Source organism: Eleutherodactylus coqui, chromosome 3 (genome assembly GCF_035609145.1).
Source record: "Eleutherodactylus coqui strain aEleCoq1 chromosome 3, aEleCoq1.hap1, whole genome shotgun sequence".
NCBI lineage: Eukaryota > Metazoa > Chordata > Amphibia > Anura > Eleutherodactylidae > Eleutherodactylus > Eleutherodactylus coqui.
Genome location: NC_089839.1, coordinates 160,314,663 through 160,333,238, shown reverse-complemented (window position 1 = coordinate 160,333,238; position 18,576 = coordinate 160,314,663). Strand labels below are relative to the sequence as shown.

Sequence of the window (18,576 nt, the reverse complement as noted above, 5' to 3'; positions counted from 1 at the left end):
TACAGTTCAATTTAGACACTTGTTTCCTTCACTAAAGGTGAAACAACTGCATGTGGTGTTGAAGGGTTGTAGATGTCAGTCATACAAAGCAGGTCTCCAAGGTGAACACATTCACTGATTGCAAATGCTGTCTGTAGTAGATGATTGCTGACCTGTCAATGAAATCCATAACGAAGTGCGGAAATGCTTGCATGGTTGGACTTCTTACGGTTGTTGGGTCACAGCCACAGCAAGTTGCAACGTGACACTGCGATCTTTGGCCATGTGACAAGTGTTGCATGAAATGTCACCATGTACCCCTAGGCTTAGGTTGTGCTATTGGAAGACAGAGCTGCTCCACTCAGTGTCTGGATGAAGGACTGCTCCCATAGCTGTTACAAAAACCTCACAGTTTGAAATACTTGGGAAATTCAAAGCTAATGATTTTGTATGTGTCAGGGGTACTCAACTACATTTGGTTAAAGTCCACTTACCTCTGTCTGCAGTGAGGTGAGGGTCTTAGCGTAACACCAACAGTAAGGCCTCATGGGCACGGGCACACACGGATTCCGTGTGGGAAATCCAACATGGAATCCTCCTGTGCCCACTGCCAGCGAGCCTGCATACCTGTCAGAAACCTTTTCTTCTGTATGCGGATGTGCCGCCAGTACGCTGGCGGCGCATGCGCAGTACAGATTTCTCTGCAATGCTCATTGCAGAAGTGCTGCGGCAGGGACGGCTTCCATTGACTTCAATGGAAGCTGTCCCTGCGTATTCCACTCTAAAATAGAGCACGCTCGACGTTATTTTCGGCACGGAGCGACCACAAATAAAATTCACTGGTGTGCGAGGAGAGAAGAATCTCCACACATCCATGGGCATATTGAGCAGCGGATTGCTTATAAACACGGAATCCGCTGCTCAATTTGCCCCATGTGCATGAGGCCTTAGGATGTCTTATTAATGTTTTGCTAATATTGTAGAATTAGTTCAAGTTTTAAGTGGGAAACCCACACAAGACCCTTAGGGCCTGTTCATACGGGCGTATTGTCACCATCTATTACGCACGTGTATTTGCCAACCGTAACATGCAGTGAATGAAGGCAATGAATGTCTATGTACTTTCATTCATCTTTTCATACCTATGTTAGAGCTGCAAGGGGACATCCGTATAAAACACAGGAGAAATAAATCTCAGCATGCTCTTTTTCTCTGCCTTTCATACAGAGCCCTTGACGGGTTGCATATTGAAACGCTGCCCCTTCGCAATGCCTGCAAAAGGACAGCGTGTGATATGCAGCCCTGCTCTGCACAGAGCGGGCAATTTGAAAAAAAAAAGTTGCACTGCGTATGTCCGTGATGTCATAGTCCCGGGCATGCGCAGTGCCTACCTAAGCCCGTATGCGATCTCTGCCAGCAGATTGCAGGGGCTGTGTTGAGTACAACGCTGCGGGATTTGTATCTGTGTACCTGTCCATGTCTTCTTCTTTTGTATTGCAGCTGTAAGCGAACGTGCCGGCCGATGCACAGTACAGATTTTTTTTTAAATCTCCTGCTCTTCCCGCGGAGTGTGGGCTGCGGGTCAGACAGCTTCTGCTGACGTCAATGGAAACCGTCTGGGTGGGAACCGCAGTAAAATGGAGCATGCTGCAATTTCTCATCTGCGAGCAGAAACTGCAGTTGGTTTCCGCTCGTATGCATGAAGAATCATTTCTCCATAGCATGCTATGAAGGGTTATTGCTGCGGAATCTAGATGCGGACACCCGCTCCGGATTTTGCAGCAAAAATCCGCCTGTGAGCATGAGGCCTCCAGGAAACCTAGCAAACTCGACTTTTTAATCAGATCCGTGGGGATCGCACTGCTGAGACCCCCAATGATCCCAAGAATCGAGGTCCAATGTTCCCCTCTTCCTCACTTCAGGCTTGCTGTAACCCCCGCAGTGAGGAGGAGATTGAATGAAGTAACGATCAAGCCTATTCAGTGCCGCTACATCTTCAGCGGGGCTGAAAAAGATAGTCGGGCACTTGTAATCAGCTATTTCTGTTGTGAATATGCGACTACCTTTCTATTCACTCTCCACATCACTGCTGGGGTGAAGCGAGCCCACAGTGACAAGAAGGGGGACACTGGACTAGCGGGGGTTTCAGCAGTGTGATCCCCAGAGAACAGAATTTTGTCACCCATCCTATGGATTGATAAGTCTGTTTTGGGAATATCGCTTTAATTAAGGGACAAATGTGAACAAGCAAGGTAAAACCGCAAGGTTTGGGGGAATTCGTGGAAGATGCCTTCTTAGGCTGGCCTCACATGGGCGAGATTCTCACACGATTCGTGGCACATCCTATCATTGGCCATGCCCTTACATCGCATCACCCATGTGCACGCATGTGAGATGCGATGCAAGGTCTCCCCATTGAAAATAACGGGTCACTACTTCCCCAAAGTAATGTGAGGCGGTTTTGAAAAATAAAACCCCTCACGTCCGCTGGGAAATCGCACATTGGCGAGCGCGATATGAATCACGGCTCGATATCACGCTCTCCCATGTGAAGTTAGCCTTACAAGAAGTACTGTAGATAGGCACGGGAGCACTAAACCAGACAAGCCACAGCAGACATGATGAATATGAGAGACAACACCACACACACATCTCCTCAGACTGAGGAAACAAGACTTTTTTTAGTTCCCTCCTGCAGATGAAATCTTAGGCCCAATGTCCACTTGCACGCACGAATTACACTGCTAAATCCCTGCGTGAGCTTGGCCATGGGGAGGTTTTCTTACCTCTACAGCTCCAGCGCGGATCTCGTCTGTGCCGGACCCATGTGCAGTGCTCCTCTTTCTTTTTTTAATATCCTGCTTTCCTGCGGATCCGTGGCACAGCCACAATGGCAGCTGTGACTGTGCCACAGATATGACGGAATCTGCGGCCAAAATGGAGCATGCTGCGATTCTTCTCCCACAGCATGCGATCCGCACGCTGGGAGAAAATGGCATCCGCATGCTTTTAAATTGTTTGTGGATGCTAATGCATCCCTATAGGCGGCTTTGATTTGCAGGTCTTCCGCGCGGGTTCTGCAACTCAGAGCCGCAAGCTAGTGTACCGAAGCAGCCTGGGAAAGAAGATTGTGCATCGGGCCACTGTGTTTTGTTTCCTTTTCTTGCTCCTGCTGGTATACCTTCCAGTATAGACTCTTTGGAGATGACATTGCCCTTCTTCAATGCATTTACTATATGATAGCAGGTCTGTGGGGTCTGGTCAACTGGCGCAATCAGGCCAAAATCGGACCACAATCTGCTAATTGAGTATCCCTGGTATAGAGGTTGAAAGCATAGATGTTGCGACTCTACCATGGGTATGTATATTTTTGTTTAGCTTTCCATAGATTATTTTTATATTTACAAACTCTTTAATGTACCTTAAAGGGGTTTTCTAAGATTAATAAAACATTTTGTGGCAGAAAATGGTGTAGAATAAAGAGATAAGGGATACTGCTCTCCTTTGGTGGTCCTCCTCATCCTGCACAGGGACCCCAGTCTCCAATGCTCTGATCCTGTAGGAAGCTGCAGTGGGCGTGTACCATTGATTGCGCAGGTGATTACTCAGCTGAAGCCTGACTGTCACAGTTTCTCCCATGATTGGAGTGACAGGGACCAGGGCTCTTACACTGGACGAGGGGCCACTTAAGGAGGTGAGTATGCATTATTTCTTTGTTTTACAGCATTGTCTGCACCTAGTTTTATTTTTTTTAAGTCCCAAAAAGTCCTCTAACTTCACTGGTACTATGGCACAAACTTAGTTAGCATTCTTCTAAGTGTTAGATATGAACAGCATCCAACCTGTGTAATGGTATTTGTACTTTCAAATGTCACACCTATTTTGGAAAGTTTTACTCATCTGTTTTTCTTTTCTTATGAACCTTATTGTAACTTTTGTGTTTTCCTTGCTTTTTGCATCCAAAGACTATAAAAATAAAGTGGAGTTTGCAACCCTTTTTAGGACACGAGACTTTTAGAAGACAAGCCTGACTACAGTATACTTGTCAGTCTTGGAAAACTGATTTATTTATGACTCCGTTTTAGAGCCATTTTCTTGAATTTGACGTTCTAATCAGGTTGTATAACAGCAGATATAGGAAATGTCATGACCAACACATGTAAGATAAGAAAATATTCGAACATCATTTTAATACCATTTTCCTTATCTCTGCCAGGCCAGCATATTTTATGCAATGTATTTCTAAGACCATCAAATGCAGCCGAATATATAAAGCGCACATTTCTTTCACGATAGCTGAGAACAGGCTTTGCATATGCTGACCTTCTCAGAGTATTTTATCCTCCTTGCCTGTACACTGAAGTCTTCATTGTCAGAGATATTCAAACAACAAGGTTATGCAATGAGTTACCGCTAATGTCAAAATCTCACATACGCCATAAGCTCTAAGATCTACTTCTTACTGCCAAAGATTGCTAGTATTTATTTTAAACTTAAAGGGAATGTACATGGATTTGTTTGATAATTAATGACTTTTTCTAATTTTTTTTTATTCTACTGTCTATATACGACTATGGGGGCTGTCATCTTGTCATTATTACAGAGATACACTTTACAGAAGCTTTTAGAGATGTGCTTTAAAGCAGAAATTATGGAGCATTTACACAGTGGACAGGAGCTGACCCATTGACTTCTACGGGAGACTATTCGACTGTGCAGAGAAGGGAAAGAAGGGAGGCGTGATCATCACCTATTGTGAATGGTGGATTATATCATGACATTAAGAATTAAAAATCTTAAAGAATATGTCTAACATAAAAATTTTATTTATACAACAGGTCATTTTCTGATGGCACATTCCCTTTTTAAATTGGTTGTGCCGCCAAAATAAGTTATCCCTTATCAGCAGGATATGAGATAATTTATTGATCTTACCCAGCAGTTAGACCCCCCCAGACAAACAGCTGTCCAGAGCGGTGTCGCTGAATGAACAGGGCTGGGGTTGTATTTGTGTTCCATTTATTTCAATGGGACTGCTAGAGAAAGCAAAGCACTTGAACGTGGCTCTCTCTAGTGTTCCCATTGAAATAAATGAAGCGGCAGCTAATATACTTGACCACCACTCCATTCAAGGATGCTTTACATGGCTGTTCTCAGGATCAGTGGAGGTCCCAGCAGTCGGGCCTCACCAAACAATATGTTATGCCCAATCCTGTGATTATGGGATAATCCATTTTGGTGGGACAACACCATTAAATAAAAATTCTCCTAAAATGGTCCAAAAGTTCACGTGTTGCAGTTGCTTGAGGTCCTTATGAGAGGGGGATCTGTCTTGCTTGGTCCCATTCCCCTTGCTTACAGAGTGGCAAGAATCTGTGCACAACTCCACTCTACAGGAACTGTCTTGTTAGCAAGCCGTTTGATATTGGCTCCTGGGCCATAAAAGGGGGATGGAGGGAGAATCCCAAACTGGGCTCTCCTATAATGTGACACCCTCATTTCTGTGTGCATCGAAACAGATCAATTTAAATTATACGTGCTTAAGCTACAGAAGTTTGAATTGGAAAAAAAATGTAAAGTATACAGCTGTCCTTATTTATTCAGTAAAACATTATTGTGTTTTATCAAACAGACATAGGATACCATGAACACAGGCAAAAACTGTTGGAAGAACAAGTCCTTTTAATGAATAAAAACACACAGAAAAATGTTTCCTCCCCATATTTAGAAATATGAGGACAAATCTTTGCCAATATGGCAAAAGAACCAGAACAGACACTATGCTTGGTTGATGGCACATAAACTTTTAGGTAAACTGAAGGGGGCAATTTCTTGCCCCAGGACACTTCTATGCAGTGTCACCAATGTAAGCAGACCATGTAACTGTTAGGAGGCCAGTGGGATAGGGGGCCTAGAGTCAAATGGCCCTCTCACCTGTCCCACTGCTGACTTATTTCACCTTTCTCCAAATGTACCTAATATTTTTGCTGGTCCAGATGCTCAATGCAGAAGCTATCTCCTCGCCCTTCTTCTGGTAGTACTATAGAGCAGCATCTGGACCAGCAAGACTGTAACAAGAAGACTGCTGGCTAGACTTTAAGTGAAAGGAAACTCAGAGGGGGCACTAAAAGCGCCAGGGACGACTATTTCCTTTTGATGCCACAGCGCTGGCCCTAGTACTATGGAGGGGCAATGAGCGGTTCATTGGAGGTTGTGGTAGGAGAGAGAGTATGGAGACAAGTAATAGTTGGAAGGAATCTTCACGCCAGTTTAGGTTCAAATAAAGAACAGAAAAGAAAATGGATGTCACCAGAGAAGATGTCACCTGTGATCACTGGAGGTAACTGCACTGTGATCACTATTGCTGACCATCATATTGTGACTGCATTATTTAGAGCTATACTAGAGTTGAGCCGTTGTACCTAAATCCTCTTGGGCTATTATAAAAGATGCCCGTGACTGAAATTTGTTTTCATTTTCTACTTTTTTTTTTTTTTAATCATCACTGATCCTCCTGCATTAGCACACTGGATAGAATATATCAATAACTATGCATCCATGTACACATATTTGTATATGAATAGGAAATATCCTTATAATTTGATGAAGTTTGGTGGAGGTTAATGGAACAAGAACAGCTATGGTATATAACTCTTTAAGGTTACATTAGAGTGGTTTAATTTACCAGGTGTGCTGCATATAGAGAGTTCATGTTTCTGTGTTGAGGAGGGGTGCATCTGAGTGAGTTATGTTTGTGTATTGTTTGTTAATTGAGAAAAGCAGAATTGTAAAGCTCTTACCATGAATCTCACCCAGATATCGTGCTTGTGAATGTGCGACTTACCTGCCGATGCAAGGAGTTTTTCAGGCAAAAACACATGACATCTGTGAAGTTCCGATCCTCTCCTCGTGATAGAGGATTGGAAATGTTTCCCATTGATTTCAATGGGAAACCTTCTTCACACTTGTATGCACATCACATGGTATGCGAGAGCCATGCAATGCATTAAAGATCCCATTAGAATCAATGGGCGATACATTCAGAGGAACGTGGTAAGATAGAGCATACCACGATTTTTTCATTGTTCGTGTATATGATTCCGTTCAAAAGAATGGGGTTCAAATTTGTGCGAGACTTGTGCATCTTGCAACGCACAAATCTTGCACAAGTTTTACAGCCGTGTGAAAGCGGCCTTAAATGGAAAAAAAAATTTTTGTATACTGTGGCAGTTGTGTATCCTCTTCTAAATATATTGCTTAACTGCTGTGAAAAAAAACCAGAACAGTCAGAAAGGGACCCTCTATAAGGAGGAAAGAGCGCTCCAATGTGCAGGGTCACCTGGCAATAAGATCAATTAGGAGAGTATAAACTCCTCTTGAGCAGTTGTGCTGGCGGCACAATATTGTAAAACACTTAGCAGCTCCTCTTTGATACAGTAAAGACATACTTCAGATTTAGATGGGGAGGGTTCTCTCACCTTGATTAGGGAGGTATGTGGGCGGGTTGCCTAGAGGGCCATTTTGAGGATGTGCAATGTATGGATTAGAAAGAAAAACAATGATCTGCCTTTAAATTTCATCTTAGAGCCTGTTAAAATGGCTGATAATGCTGTAGGCACTTGGGGTCTAATGAGTGCTTCCATTGCACTAAAGAAGTATCTTCTCTCACAGGAATAGACCTTCATTGTAATTTGTTAGCACTTGCTTCTAGAGGGGTGGGAAATAAGCATTGGAGGGCATTAGATGTGTATGTAATGTGTAAGAGGTTAGCATTGGGCCTGGAAGAAGAGTTGCAGGTACCAGTGGAGTGGCCAGCTGTCCCTACAATAAGAACTATACACATGGAGGGTTATGGTCTTTTATATGGGCCGAATTGTCTGCCCGATATAACGAGCAGTGATTGACAAACATCGATCGGCACTAGTTTTATTTTCTCTTATACGGACCAAAAATCGCTAGTATGATTGTTCGCCCCCTTCACAAAAACAAACTGATCAACCGATGAGCAAGGGTTTGCTAATTTGTCTGCTGGTTATTGGTCCCTATACACGACCCATTTGGAGAAGCGCTCGAGTCTCATAAGTGGCTCGTGAAAAAGGACCATTAGGGAAATGGGGAATGGGTATTAGAAATAGGAATGGCAGGAACCGTAGGAAAGAGGGAACGGCTAAGATCCTCAACTCCACGGGGCAAGAAGGAGGGGGTCATATTCTAGAACCCCTGCTTTGGGCATCCAGAAAGCTTGTTCCTCTCCAATATATGGGCTATTTCCCTTTAGTTTACAGTCCTGTTCAGTGGTAGGAATGCAGTTCAATTTATCCCTTTTTGTATCTGTGACATTTTTTCTGTATGAGTGGAGATGTTCAGATTTAATAATCAGAAGCTGTAGTCAGTTTGAATGATAATGTAATATAATAATGTAATTGTTTATTTTATTGTGTCATTTATTCTCAGTTTTTGTTCATTAATTTCCGCTTCTTTGGACTTTATCCAGTGCTGATAGAGCTTCAGCAGTATAGTCAAACAATCCAATTACTCTTTGCAGTACAATTAGCACGGGGGCATGCTGTTATTTAAACTTAACTCTGCAGATTTCTCCTAAATGTTACTTGTCTTAAGGTTCTCAGATGCTCAGCAATCCATCATGTCAGAGTTTCTTTACGCACCACTGATGATATCAAGAGCCAGAAAGAAACATTTTTAGTAAACCCAGATTTTGACGCAGGGTCATCAATCACTTTCCTCAGTAAATGTGAGACATTTTAAGCAATTCTCACATTTAATTTGTGCCACAGATTCTGGGACCTGCGTGAGGAATATACTGAGACGTTTCTCTTCGTACCGTGTCACATTGTACTTTCCTCACAGTAGATGCTTCACTGGTTGCTCACTTGTGGTCTCATCTGTGAACTTGTATATTAAATGCTGTGGCTTTACTGGTGAAGTGCACTGGCCATAATGGCGTGTGCTTGCATGTAATATTTACAGTGTGGCTTTTGTAGATCAATGTGGAGAAAAAAAAATATTCTTCTAGAGCTCCATCATGATTCTACATCTCCCTAGTATTTAACCCCTTAATGACGCGGGCATTTTTCTTTTTCAATTTTCGTTTTTTCCTCCCCCCTTTAAAAAAATCATAACTCCTTTATTTATCCATCCACGTCGCTGTATGAGGGCTTGTTTTTTGCGGGACGAGTTGTATTTTTCAATGGTGCTATTTAAAGTACCATATAATGTACTGAAAAACTTTTAAAAAATTCTAAGTGGAGTAAAATGAAAAAAAAACGACATTTTGCCATCTTTTAGTGCGTCTTGCTTCTACGGCGCACAAATGGCAACAAAAACGACATGATAACTTTATTCTATGGGTCGGTCCGATTACTACGATGCCAAACTTGTATAGGTTTTTTTTTACTATACTCCTCTTTTTTTTTTTTAAAGACATAAAATGTTTTTCAATTATTTTCTGCGGTCATTTTGTGCGCGCAATAACTTTTTTATTTTTCCGTCGACGTAGTTGAGCAAGGTTTCATTTTTTGCGGGATGTCCTGTAGTTTCTGATAGTACCGTTTTGGAATACATACGACTTTTTGATCGCTTTTTATTGCATTTTTTCTGGGAGACAGGGTAACTAAAAAAATGCATTTCTGGCGTTCTTCATTTCTTTTTTCGAACGACGTTCACCGTGCGGGAAAAATTATGTGGTACTTTGATAGTTCGGACTTTTACGGACGCGGTGATACCAAATACATATTTTTAATTTATTATTTAGATTTTTTAATAATAGATATGGCAAAAGGGGGGTGATTTAAACTTTTACAACTTTTTTTTTTTTTTCAATTAAAAAAAAACTGTATTGATTTTTTTTTTTACTTTACTTTGAAGTCCCCCTGGGGGACTTTAAGATGCGATGCTTTGATCGCTCCTGCAGTATGACGTAATGCTATAGCATTACGTCATATTGCTTTTTGACAGGCAGCCTATGAAGCCACCCCACGGGGACGGCTTGATAGGCAGTCTGCTAAGGCAGCCCTGGGGCCTTTCATTAGGCCCCCGGCTGCCATGACACATGCACGGCTCTCCCGATCTCACCGCGGGGGGGGCCGTGCGGGACCCCCGAACATCGTTTGGGGGATTTAAATGCCGCTGTCAGAATTGACAGCGGCATTTAAATGGTTAATAGCCGCGATCGGCCGCGCGGCCGCTCACGGCTATTGCCAGCGGATGTCAGCTGTTATAAACAGCTGATGCCCGCACTGTATGAAGAGAGGTTGCATCGCAACCTCTCTTCATACATACCCCGACGCTTCATGACGTACCAGGTACGTCATTGGTCGTTAAGGGCTTAAAGGGGTTGTCCCGCGCCGAAACGGGTTTTTTTTTTTTTTTTAACCCCCCCCCCCCCCCCCGTTCGGCGCGAGACAACCCCGATGCAGGGGTTAAAAAAACAAACCGCTCAGCGCTTACCTGAATCCCGGCGGTCCGGCGTCTTCATACTTACCTGCTGAAGATGGCCGCCGGGGTCCGCTCCCTCCGTGGACCGCAGCTCTTCTGTGCGGTCCATTGCCGATTCCAGCCTCCTGATTGGCTGGAATCGGCACGTGACGGGGCGGAGCTACACGGAGCCGGCATCCTGCACGAGCGGCCCCATTGAGAAAAGAAGAAGACCCGGACTGCGCAAGCGTGGCTAATTTGGCCATTAGACGCTGAAAATTAGTCGGCTCCATGGAAACGAGGACGCTAGCAACGGAGCAGGTAAGTGAAAAACTTCTTATAACTTCTGTATGGCTCATAATTAATGCACAATGTACATTACAAAGTGCATTAATATGGCCATACAGAAGTGTATAGACCCACTTGCTGCCGCGGGACAACCCCTTTAACTTCATTGTCTATTGAGTGTTTGAGGTAGTCTGCAATTCAACTCAAGTCTGAATTGGCCTGCTGCTCTCTTTACTATGCTTTACACTGCAGCTCTGCATGTTCAAATTGGCTGTTTACTCTTTCAGTCTTGCTTATAAAGATACTTTTACACTGGCAGATCTGGATTTAAGAGTAACACTGATACATATTTAAATAAGGATTAATATATTGTTTTTCCAGAATGGAGGAAGGCAGGAGGGGCATGTACCCCGGGTGCAGTAAGGAGGGGGCGCCAGACCAGCCTACAGTTAAAGGATTGCTGCAGTAAATCAGATGAAAACACTAACTTTACAGCTGAAGGTCCTTTGATGTGTGATGATCATGTGACCAGCAGATGTACAGGGAGACTGCTGGAGAATCTGAACAATCTTTTGAAGCTGTCATGAGCATGTGATCAGTCACGTGATAGGAAGAGTCAGACTCCAAGTTGTGTTGTCGGGACATTCTTGCAGTTTTATTACAGTAAAAGAAATCAAGATCTTCAAGAGGAATATCTAACCCTGTGTAGGGGCACAAAGAGGGACTTTAGTAACTCTTCTGGCTACTTGTGATGCCACAGTGGGTCACTTAAGACTCATGCTCACATGTTGCTTTTTACTTTGGATTTGAAATAGAATCTGTGCCAATTCCACATCAAATCCGCAGCAAAATCTGCATGTGCAGTATCTCTTTAGTTTAATTGGAATCCGCGCTGTAATGTAAAATCTATGTGCAACTTTCTAACACAGGTTCTGCATTAGAAAGTTGCACATAGTTTTTCCCCTGTGTGCTAAATCCACATGTGGAGCCGTGACTCCCAACAATTGAAAACCCATAGCAGAAATCTGCCTAAGTAAGTCAGCGGAAAGTTACAGATGGAATATCTCCAGCAGTAATGAAAAGTAGCAGCATTTTTGCACCACAGTCTGTGAGACTTCAGCTACACTTTGGGCTTAGAGTAGGGCCATAGAGTGGCATGGTTACAGTACAGCTGAGAACTGTGCCAAGATAGTGTTTGGCACGGTTTCAAATTGATTGTTAAATGGTTGTACACTTATGTAGGTAAGCAGCAGATCTGCCTGAGAAACCGCACAGCCAAAAAGTATCAATTTACAAACTTCACCAACATGCTGTTTAGCACATATTTCAACTCACAGCTGCTCAGATGCCACACTGTGGGCCGTTACCCTCAGATGTCCAGCAAGAGGCAGTATGATCTACTAAGGATCTGTCAGATCTACCAGTTCTATCTAGTTGTTATAGGTTGTGTACTATCATGTTATTTGCTATCAGAAAGTATACATGAGTTCTGAAGTAATTCCTCCTAACCCCTTCATGACATGGCCTATTTTGGGCTTAAGGACGCAACGATTTGTGGCGGATTTTCTTCTCCGTGTATCAAAAGCCATAACTTTTTTATTTTTCCGTCGACGCGTCCGTATGAGGGCTTGTTTTTTGCGTGGCGAACTGTAGTTTTTGATGGTGCCATTTTTGGGTACATAGACTATATTGTAAAACTTTTATTATTTTTTTTTTATGAAAACGGAGAGAAAACCCATCAATTCTGCCATAGATTTTTGGTTTTTTTTTTTTACAGCGTTAATCATGCAGCATAAATGATACAATACATTTTTTTCTGTGGGCTGGTACAATTACAACAATACCAAGATTCTTATATTTTTTTTAGGTTTTTCCACTTTTCTGCAATAAAAACCCTTTTTTGGGAAATCTTTTTTTTTTTCTAAATCGCTGCATTCAAAGTCCTGTAACACTTTTATTTTTCTATGTACGGAGCTCTGTAAGGGCTTATTTTTTGCGAGACGAGCTGTAGTTTTTATTGGTACCATTTTGGGGGATATACTGCTTTTTTGATCACTTATTGCATTTCTTGGGAGGCAAAATGCTAAAAATTAGCATTTTGCCTCTGTTTTTTTAATGCTTTTTGCCGTGCAGAATAAAAAGAGTGTTCAGCTTATTGTACGCATCGTTACACACGCGTGGATACCAAATATGCGCCATTTGAATTTTTTTACCTTTTATGCTAATATGTGAAAAAGCACTAAAGGGTTTTTTTTTTTATTTTTTTTTTTTTACATTTTTCTTTTTTGTACATTTTTATTATCTTTTTTTTACACCAGCAGCGGGAGGCCTGCTATGACTGACTCCTGCTGCGGGATAGTGCGAGATTTGTCATGATCTCGCGCTATCCCTATGATGTAAGGGTACGTCATTTTGCAGGAAGTACCCCGCTCCCATGACGTACCCTTACGTCATGGGGAGGGAAGGGGTTAATCATTTGCTCATTAAACAAAAGTTTGCATCTTCTGTTTAACTTCTTACATCTTAAATTGTCTGGGATGACTTAGTGATCCTGCATTGAGCAGGGGGGGTGGACCTGATGACCCTGGAGGTCCCTTCCAACTCTATCATTATAGGATTCCAAGATTAATATAAATGTAGCCCATTAAATATATATTAAAATATCTTGTCTTTTAATTTACCAGCTCTGAAATTCCCACCAGCCACAATCCCAGGTCCTAGTATGTCAAGCCAGGAGCAAGACAGTTCAGTGAAAAGGTGAGTGCTTTCAATTTGGTTTATCAACCACCAACAGGACTTGAACTATTTAATAGTCTCATCTGTGTGGAACGTGATATTTATCACAATCATTTCTGATCTTGCAATTCTTTCTTAGTTGTTCTGGAATAATTTGTGACTTCCTGGATCACACATGGCTACACCCTTGGATCACACATGGCTACACCCTTGGATCACACATGGCTACACCCTTGCAGTCATTTTCTCATGTCTAAACTTTTTACCATAATCCTGTGAAGTCCTGCTGCATTGTCTGGTTTCTTGGACTCAATCCTATATAGGCTCCAGATGTTCTTTCATTCACACCACTATGGAAGCTTTAAAGGGAACCTATCAGCAGTTCTGAACAGATTAAACCACCTAGAGCTGCAGAACATTAACCCCTTGAGTGGCGGGTTTCCTACCACCCTGTAGTGCCCACAAGGGCAGGTTTTTTTAAAATGGTCTAATCATTGAATTTCAACTAATTTTGCAGTTGCGTCTCAAGAGCCATAACTTTTTCATTTTTCCATTGACATGGCCATATAAGGGCTTGTTTTTTGCGGGACAAGTTGTGATTTTTTTTAAACGGGGGAGGAAAAAAAGAAATGGGGAAAAAAGAAAAAAAGGGGCCATGTCATTAAGGGGTTAAATAATGTATTAACTTCCTTCTCTGGGTCATTACGACGCATGGATACCACATGTGCGATTGTATTTTTGATTTTTTACAAAGTAAAGGGAGACAAGTGTTTTTATTTTTTTTATAATTTTTTAACTTTTTTTTTTTATTTTAATTTTTTGTCCCTTTAGGGGACTTCCACAGGGACCCATCAGGACCCCCTGATCACATTCCGGGGGTCCGATGGTGACAGCCCTTTTACATGCTGCAGTCACATAGACTGCAGCATGTAAGGGCTTAACACAGCAGAGATCAGAGGTTTTCTCTGATCTCTGCTGTAAGAGCTAGTACCTAGCTGTCCTCTGACAGCTAACAACCAGCTCTCCCTGCCACAGAGACCATCGGCTTGCTTCTGACAAGCCGATGGTCTCTATGGCAACCTGTAAACAAAGCAGGAGATTGCAGGCAGATCGGCAATATCTTCTGCTGGTTTTTCAAAGCCCTTGCTTTGTTCTCTGTGGGTCTGTGCAGGCAGAGCACAGTGCCACAGCTTGTGGCATTGTGCTCTGCAGCTCCCATAGTGATACATAGCCCGGAAATCTTCCGGGCTATGTTGCTATGAGCAGTGGAGCTCGTCCCGGAAAATTTCCGGGCGTGCCACTCAAGGGGTTAAAGTTAAGAATTTCCTGTGCTGGTCCAGTGGGTGGACCTGGACATCTCTGTTGTCCGGACTTTGCTGCTCTTCTTTGTCTGATTGATATTGGTGATGCCTCATACAGCATCCACTGGACAATCCAAATCATGTGCATGCACCAACAGATCGTGGACCACAGAAATATGACTTGAATCTGTGCACAATAGGGTTGAACGATTTGCCCATCTGCTGGTCGCATGCACACGCTTCAGATCATCCTGTGGAAAACATAAGAGGAGTTATTCATGTTAATTAGGTAGAGAAGGGGCCATGTTATCCAGTGAAGGGCGGCCCACTGGATGACTCAGACAATATTTACCTGCAGTAAAAGTATATTTTTCCAGGTATGCTGACTACAGCGATATGGTTTGTAAAGCTTCCAATTTTCTTCTGCAGCTCTAGGTGGTTTAACCTGTTCAGAATTGCTGGCAGGTTCACTTTAGCATCTTCTTTGGAAAAAATCTAGCATCCTTCAGGTACACTGTTATTCCTTCATCCTTTAAATTGCTTTCTGTGGATGGTCAGGAAGGGGTAATTCTGCCACGCATTGCTCTTACCATTATCTATATACATGCACTTAAAAGTTAATTTTAATCAGAGTTTCGATTACACTCTTTATTTTTTAAAAAAACCTCGCCCCTAGAAGAAGTTGTTGTTTTACTGCAAAACTTGGAATGCAGTTACAAATATGCAAATGCTTAGAATTGTGGTGTGATTAGATGAACAGCCTTGTTACCTGATGCCCTAAAAGTGGTTCCACCCTTGTCCTATAAATAGACTCTCAAGAGGCTCTTGTATTACAGTCGGTCACCCCTAATAGTGGTACAAGGGACAATAACAGATCGGCGATATGCTCAAGACATCCTGCAGCCACATGTGTTCCTCTCAGCGTTTTAAATAGGCATTTTCCAGCAGGATAATGTTTGGCTGCACACACAAGGGGGTTACAGAAATGTCTCCACAACATTGTCTTGTCACATTTCCATGGCTGCCCGGTCACAAGATTTATCACCAATAGAACATAAATGGGACATCTAGGATTTCAACTTCAACACCCTATGAGTTTGCATGATCTAAAGGTTGAGTTACAGCAAATGTGGATAGATATGCCGCATGATACCATGCGAAACCTGTATGCCTCCATGCCCACCCCTGTCACATCTTATATCCATGCTAGAGATGGCACAACAGCGTACTAAAGCCTCCATGCCCACCCGTATCTCATCTTGCATCTAAGCTAGAGGTGCCCAATAGGCTACTAGAGCCTCTATGCCCACCTGCATCATATCTTGCATCCAAGCTAGAGGTGCACATTAGGGTACTAGAGCCTGCATGTCCCCCTGTATCACATTTGGTATTTAAGCTAGAGGTGCCCAACAGGGTAATAGAGCCTCCATACACCCCTGTATCGCATCTTGCATCCAAACTAGAGACGGTACAACAGGGTACTAGAGCCTCTATGCCAGCCTGTATCACATCTTGTTTCCAAGCTAGAGGCAGTACAACAGGGTACTAGAGCCTCCATGCCTGCAGTATCACATCTTGTATCCAAGCTAGTGGTGGTGTAATAGGGTACTAGAGCTTCCATGCCAACCAGTATCACATCATGTATCCAAGCTAGAGGCGGCCCAACAGGGTACTAGAGCTTCCATGCCCGCCTGTATCACATCTAGAGGCAGCCCAGATTATTTTGACAGTGAGTATATTACGAAAGGCTGAATGCTACAATTAACTTTTTCTTACTCCGTCCACTTTTTTCCAGTTTGCCCTTATATTAGAAAACATAGCAGAATATATTCCAATGGCTAAGGCCTGATGTCTACGGGCGGGTCGGATTCTGTGGGCAGGAGCCCCGGCGCGGAATCCCACCCTGCCCGCCGCATGAGCACATTACTTAGCATTCCGGATACTCTGCGTGGCTGTGCAGATCGTCCGTCTTCTCCTCTGTGGATGTGGGCACCCGCCGGCCGTCACGCCCCTGCGCATGCGCAGTGGAGGTTTTTTTTTTAATCTGCTTTACCGCAGGACCCGCGACATGCCTGCAGTGACAGTTGCTGGTGTGCCGCAGATCGGATGGCTTCCATTGACTTCAATGGAAGCCATCTCTGCGGGATCCGCAGCAAAATAGAGGAAGGTCTGCAAAACAAATCCACATGCTTTAATTAAGCTGCGGGCACCCATGATTGTCTATGGGCGGCTTAAACTGCGGATCATCCGCTCAGATACACCACGGGGGTTCTGCAATTCAAACCCGTCCCTAACTCTTCTCTTGTTCAATAATTTTTATTGAAAACAGTAGTAAAAATCAAACATTAACATACATATCACCTGTTGTAGAACAATTGTATTTGTCAACAGCGAGATTGTTCAAGCCTCACTAACTTTCTTATGCAATTTATAGTAATTTCATACCTCAAGATTTGAACCCAAAGTAGTAAATGAAACAAGGGTATATTAGAGAAACTGGGTTTGAAATTTAGTTATTGCGGTGAGAGTTGGAGCCGGTGGATACGATGAGATCTAACCCTTCGTATTGTCAGCATTATCCTTTAGTTTTTTATGTGATACGCTCCTTCTGAAACATATCATCATTGTACCAGGAGATGCAAACGTCTGCTCTCTAGCTCTTCCTATTCACACCTTCTAACCTCCAGCTCCCTGAGCCTCTCCCAGGAGTAGTCGTCCTACCCAAGAACAGATGTGTTTACGATTCTGTTTGAATGTGATTTTAGCCATGGCTGCCATGTGTCAAGGCTAACAGTTCTCAAAGGCTGAAGCTTTAAGTGGTTGCAGTTAACCTCCGCTTCCGGAATGTGCGATCACATTGTACAGTAGCATAAATACAACTGAAACATCATATACTATAAATACTGACTGCCTATAAAAGAGTTCTGCCATGAAGGCTGCTTGTCACAATACGGTTTGACAACTTGTAACTAGTTGCAGCTATTTGCAGTAACATCTTTCCAATAAGAGGTATTACTTATCAATCTTTTTGACAGGCTAGAGATGTGTAATTTTGGCTTATCCGTTGTGGCTCGATCAGAAAAACCGCCGGCAGTACAGACAGGAAAGCAGAAATCGGCAAGGAACTGGACAGACATGAAAGGCGATTTACAGAAACTCCAATTGAACATAAAATCTTCAAAAGCTCAGAAAATAGAAGCCTCACCATCAAAGGGAGAACGTGGTGTTCTGTACCATCTTAAGCACTCTGATACAGCGATCGCAGATAAAGGTATATGTACAGAAAATGCTCAATAACAAGACTGTGTATTTCTGAGCATTTCTTTCTGAGCACAAAACAGGAATACATCAGCATGAGTGCCCCAGCTCAGCACGAAGCTAAGAATCACCAAATAAAACTTTTATTTACATCATATCTTTATGGTACCGCTATGCAGACTGCGCTGGGGTGCTTGGCATGGGTGCTGCTTTATGAAGGCAATGTGTAATGTCGTAATATATCATTCCCAATGAACCTATGAATCCTATAACTCCTTAGGACTAGAAAGGGGAATTTGAGACCTTAAGACTATATTGATTTTACTGGCTCATAACTTTTTTCTATGTATCTGTACAATACCTTGTTTCATTCATGTTTGCGAAAAATTGAAGCTTCTTGGGGGACATCATAAGTATGTATAAAATGCAAATTGGACATTTTTTTATACAGTTCACCAAACATCAAAAGCCAATAAAGCTCGTAAAATTATTTTATTTGTTAAGGTTAAAGTGATACCAATTGTGATGTCCTAAAGCCAGATTGATTTTGAGCTGTAAAGGGATGTTCCCATCTTTTCAC

General features: G+C 42.7%; 1 protein-coding gene across 1 annotated transcript in view; it reads left to right on the top strand.

The window, feature by feature from the left end:
* Positions 1-18,576, top strand: part of CFAP92 (cilia and flagella associated protein 92 (putative)) — a 113,508-nt gene that overhangs the window by 14,505 nt on the left and 80,427 nt on the right. The window contains exons 6-7 of the mRNA XM_066596456.1: positions 13,386-13,458; positions 17,774-18,009. Coding sequence (XP_066452553.1) covers positions 13,386-13,458; positions 17,774-18,009 — 309 coding nt within the window. The remainder of the gene's footprint in view (positions 1-13,385; positions 13,459-17,773; positions 18,010-18,576) is intronic.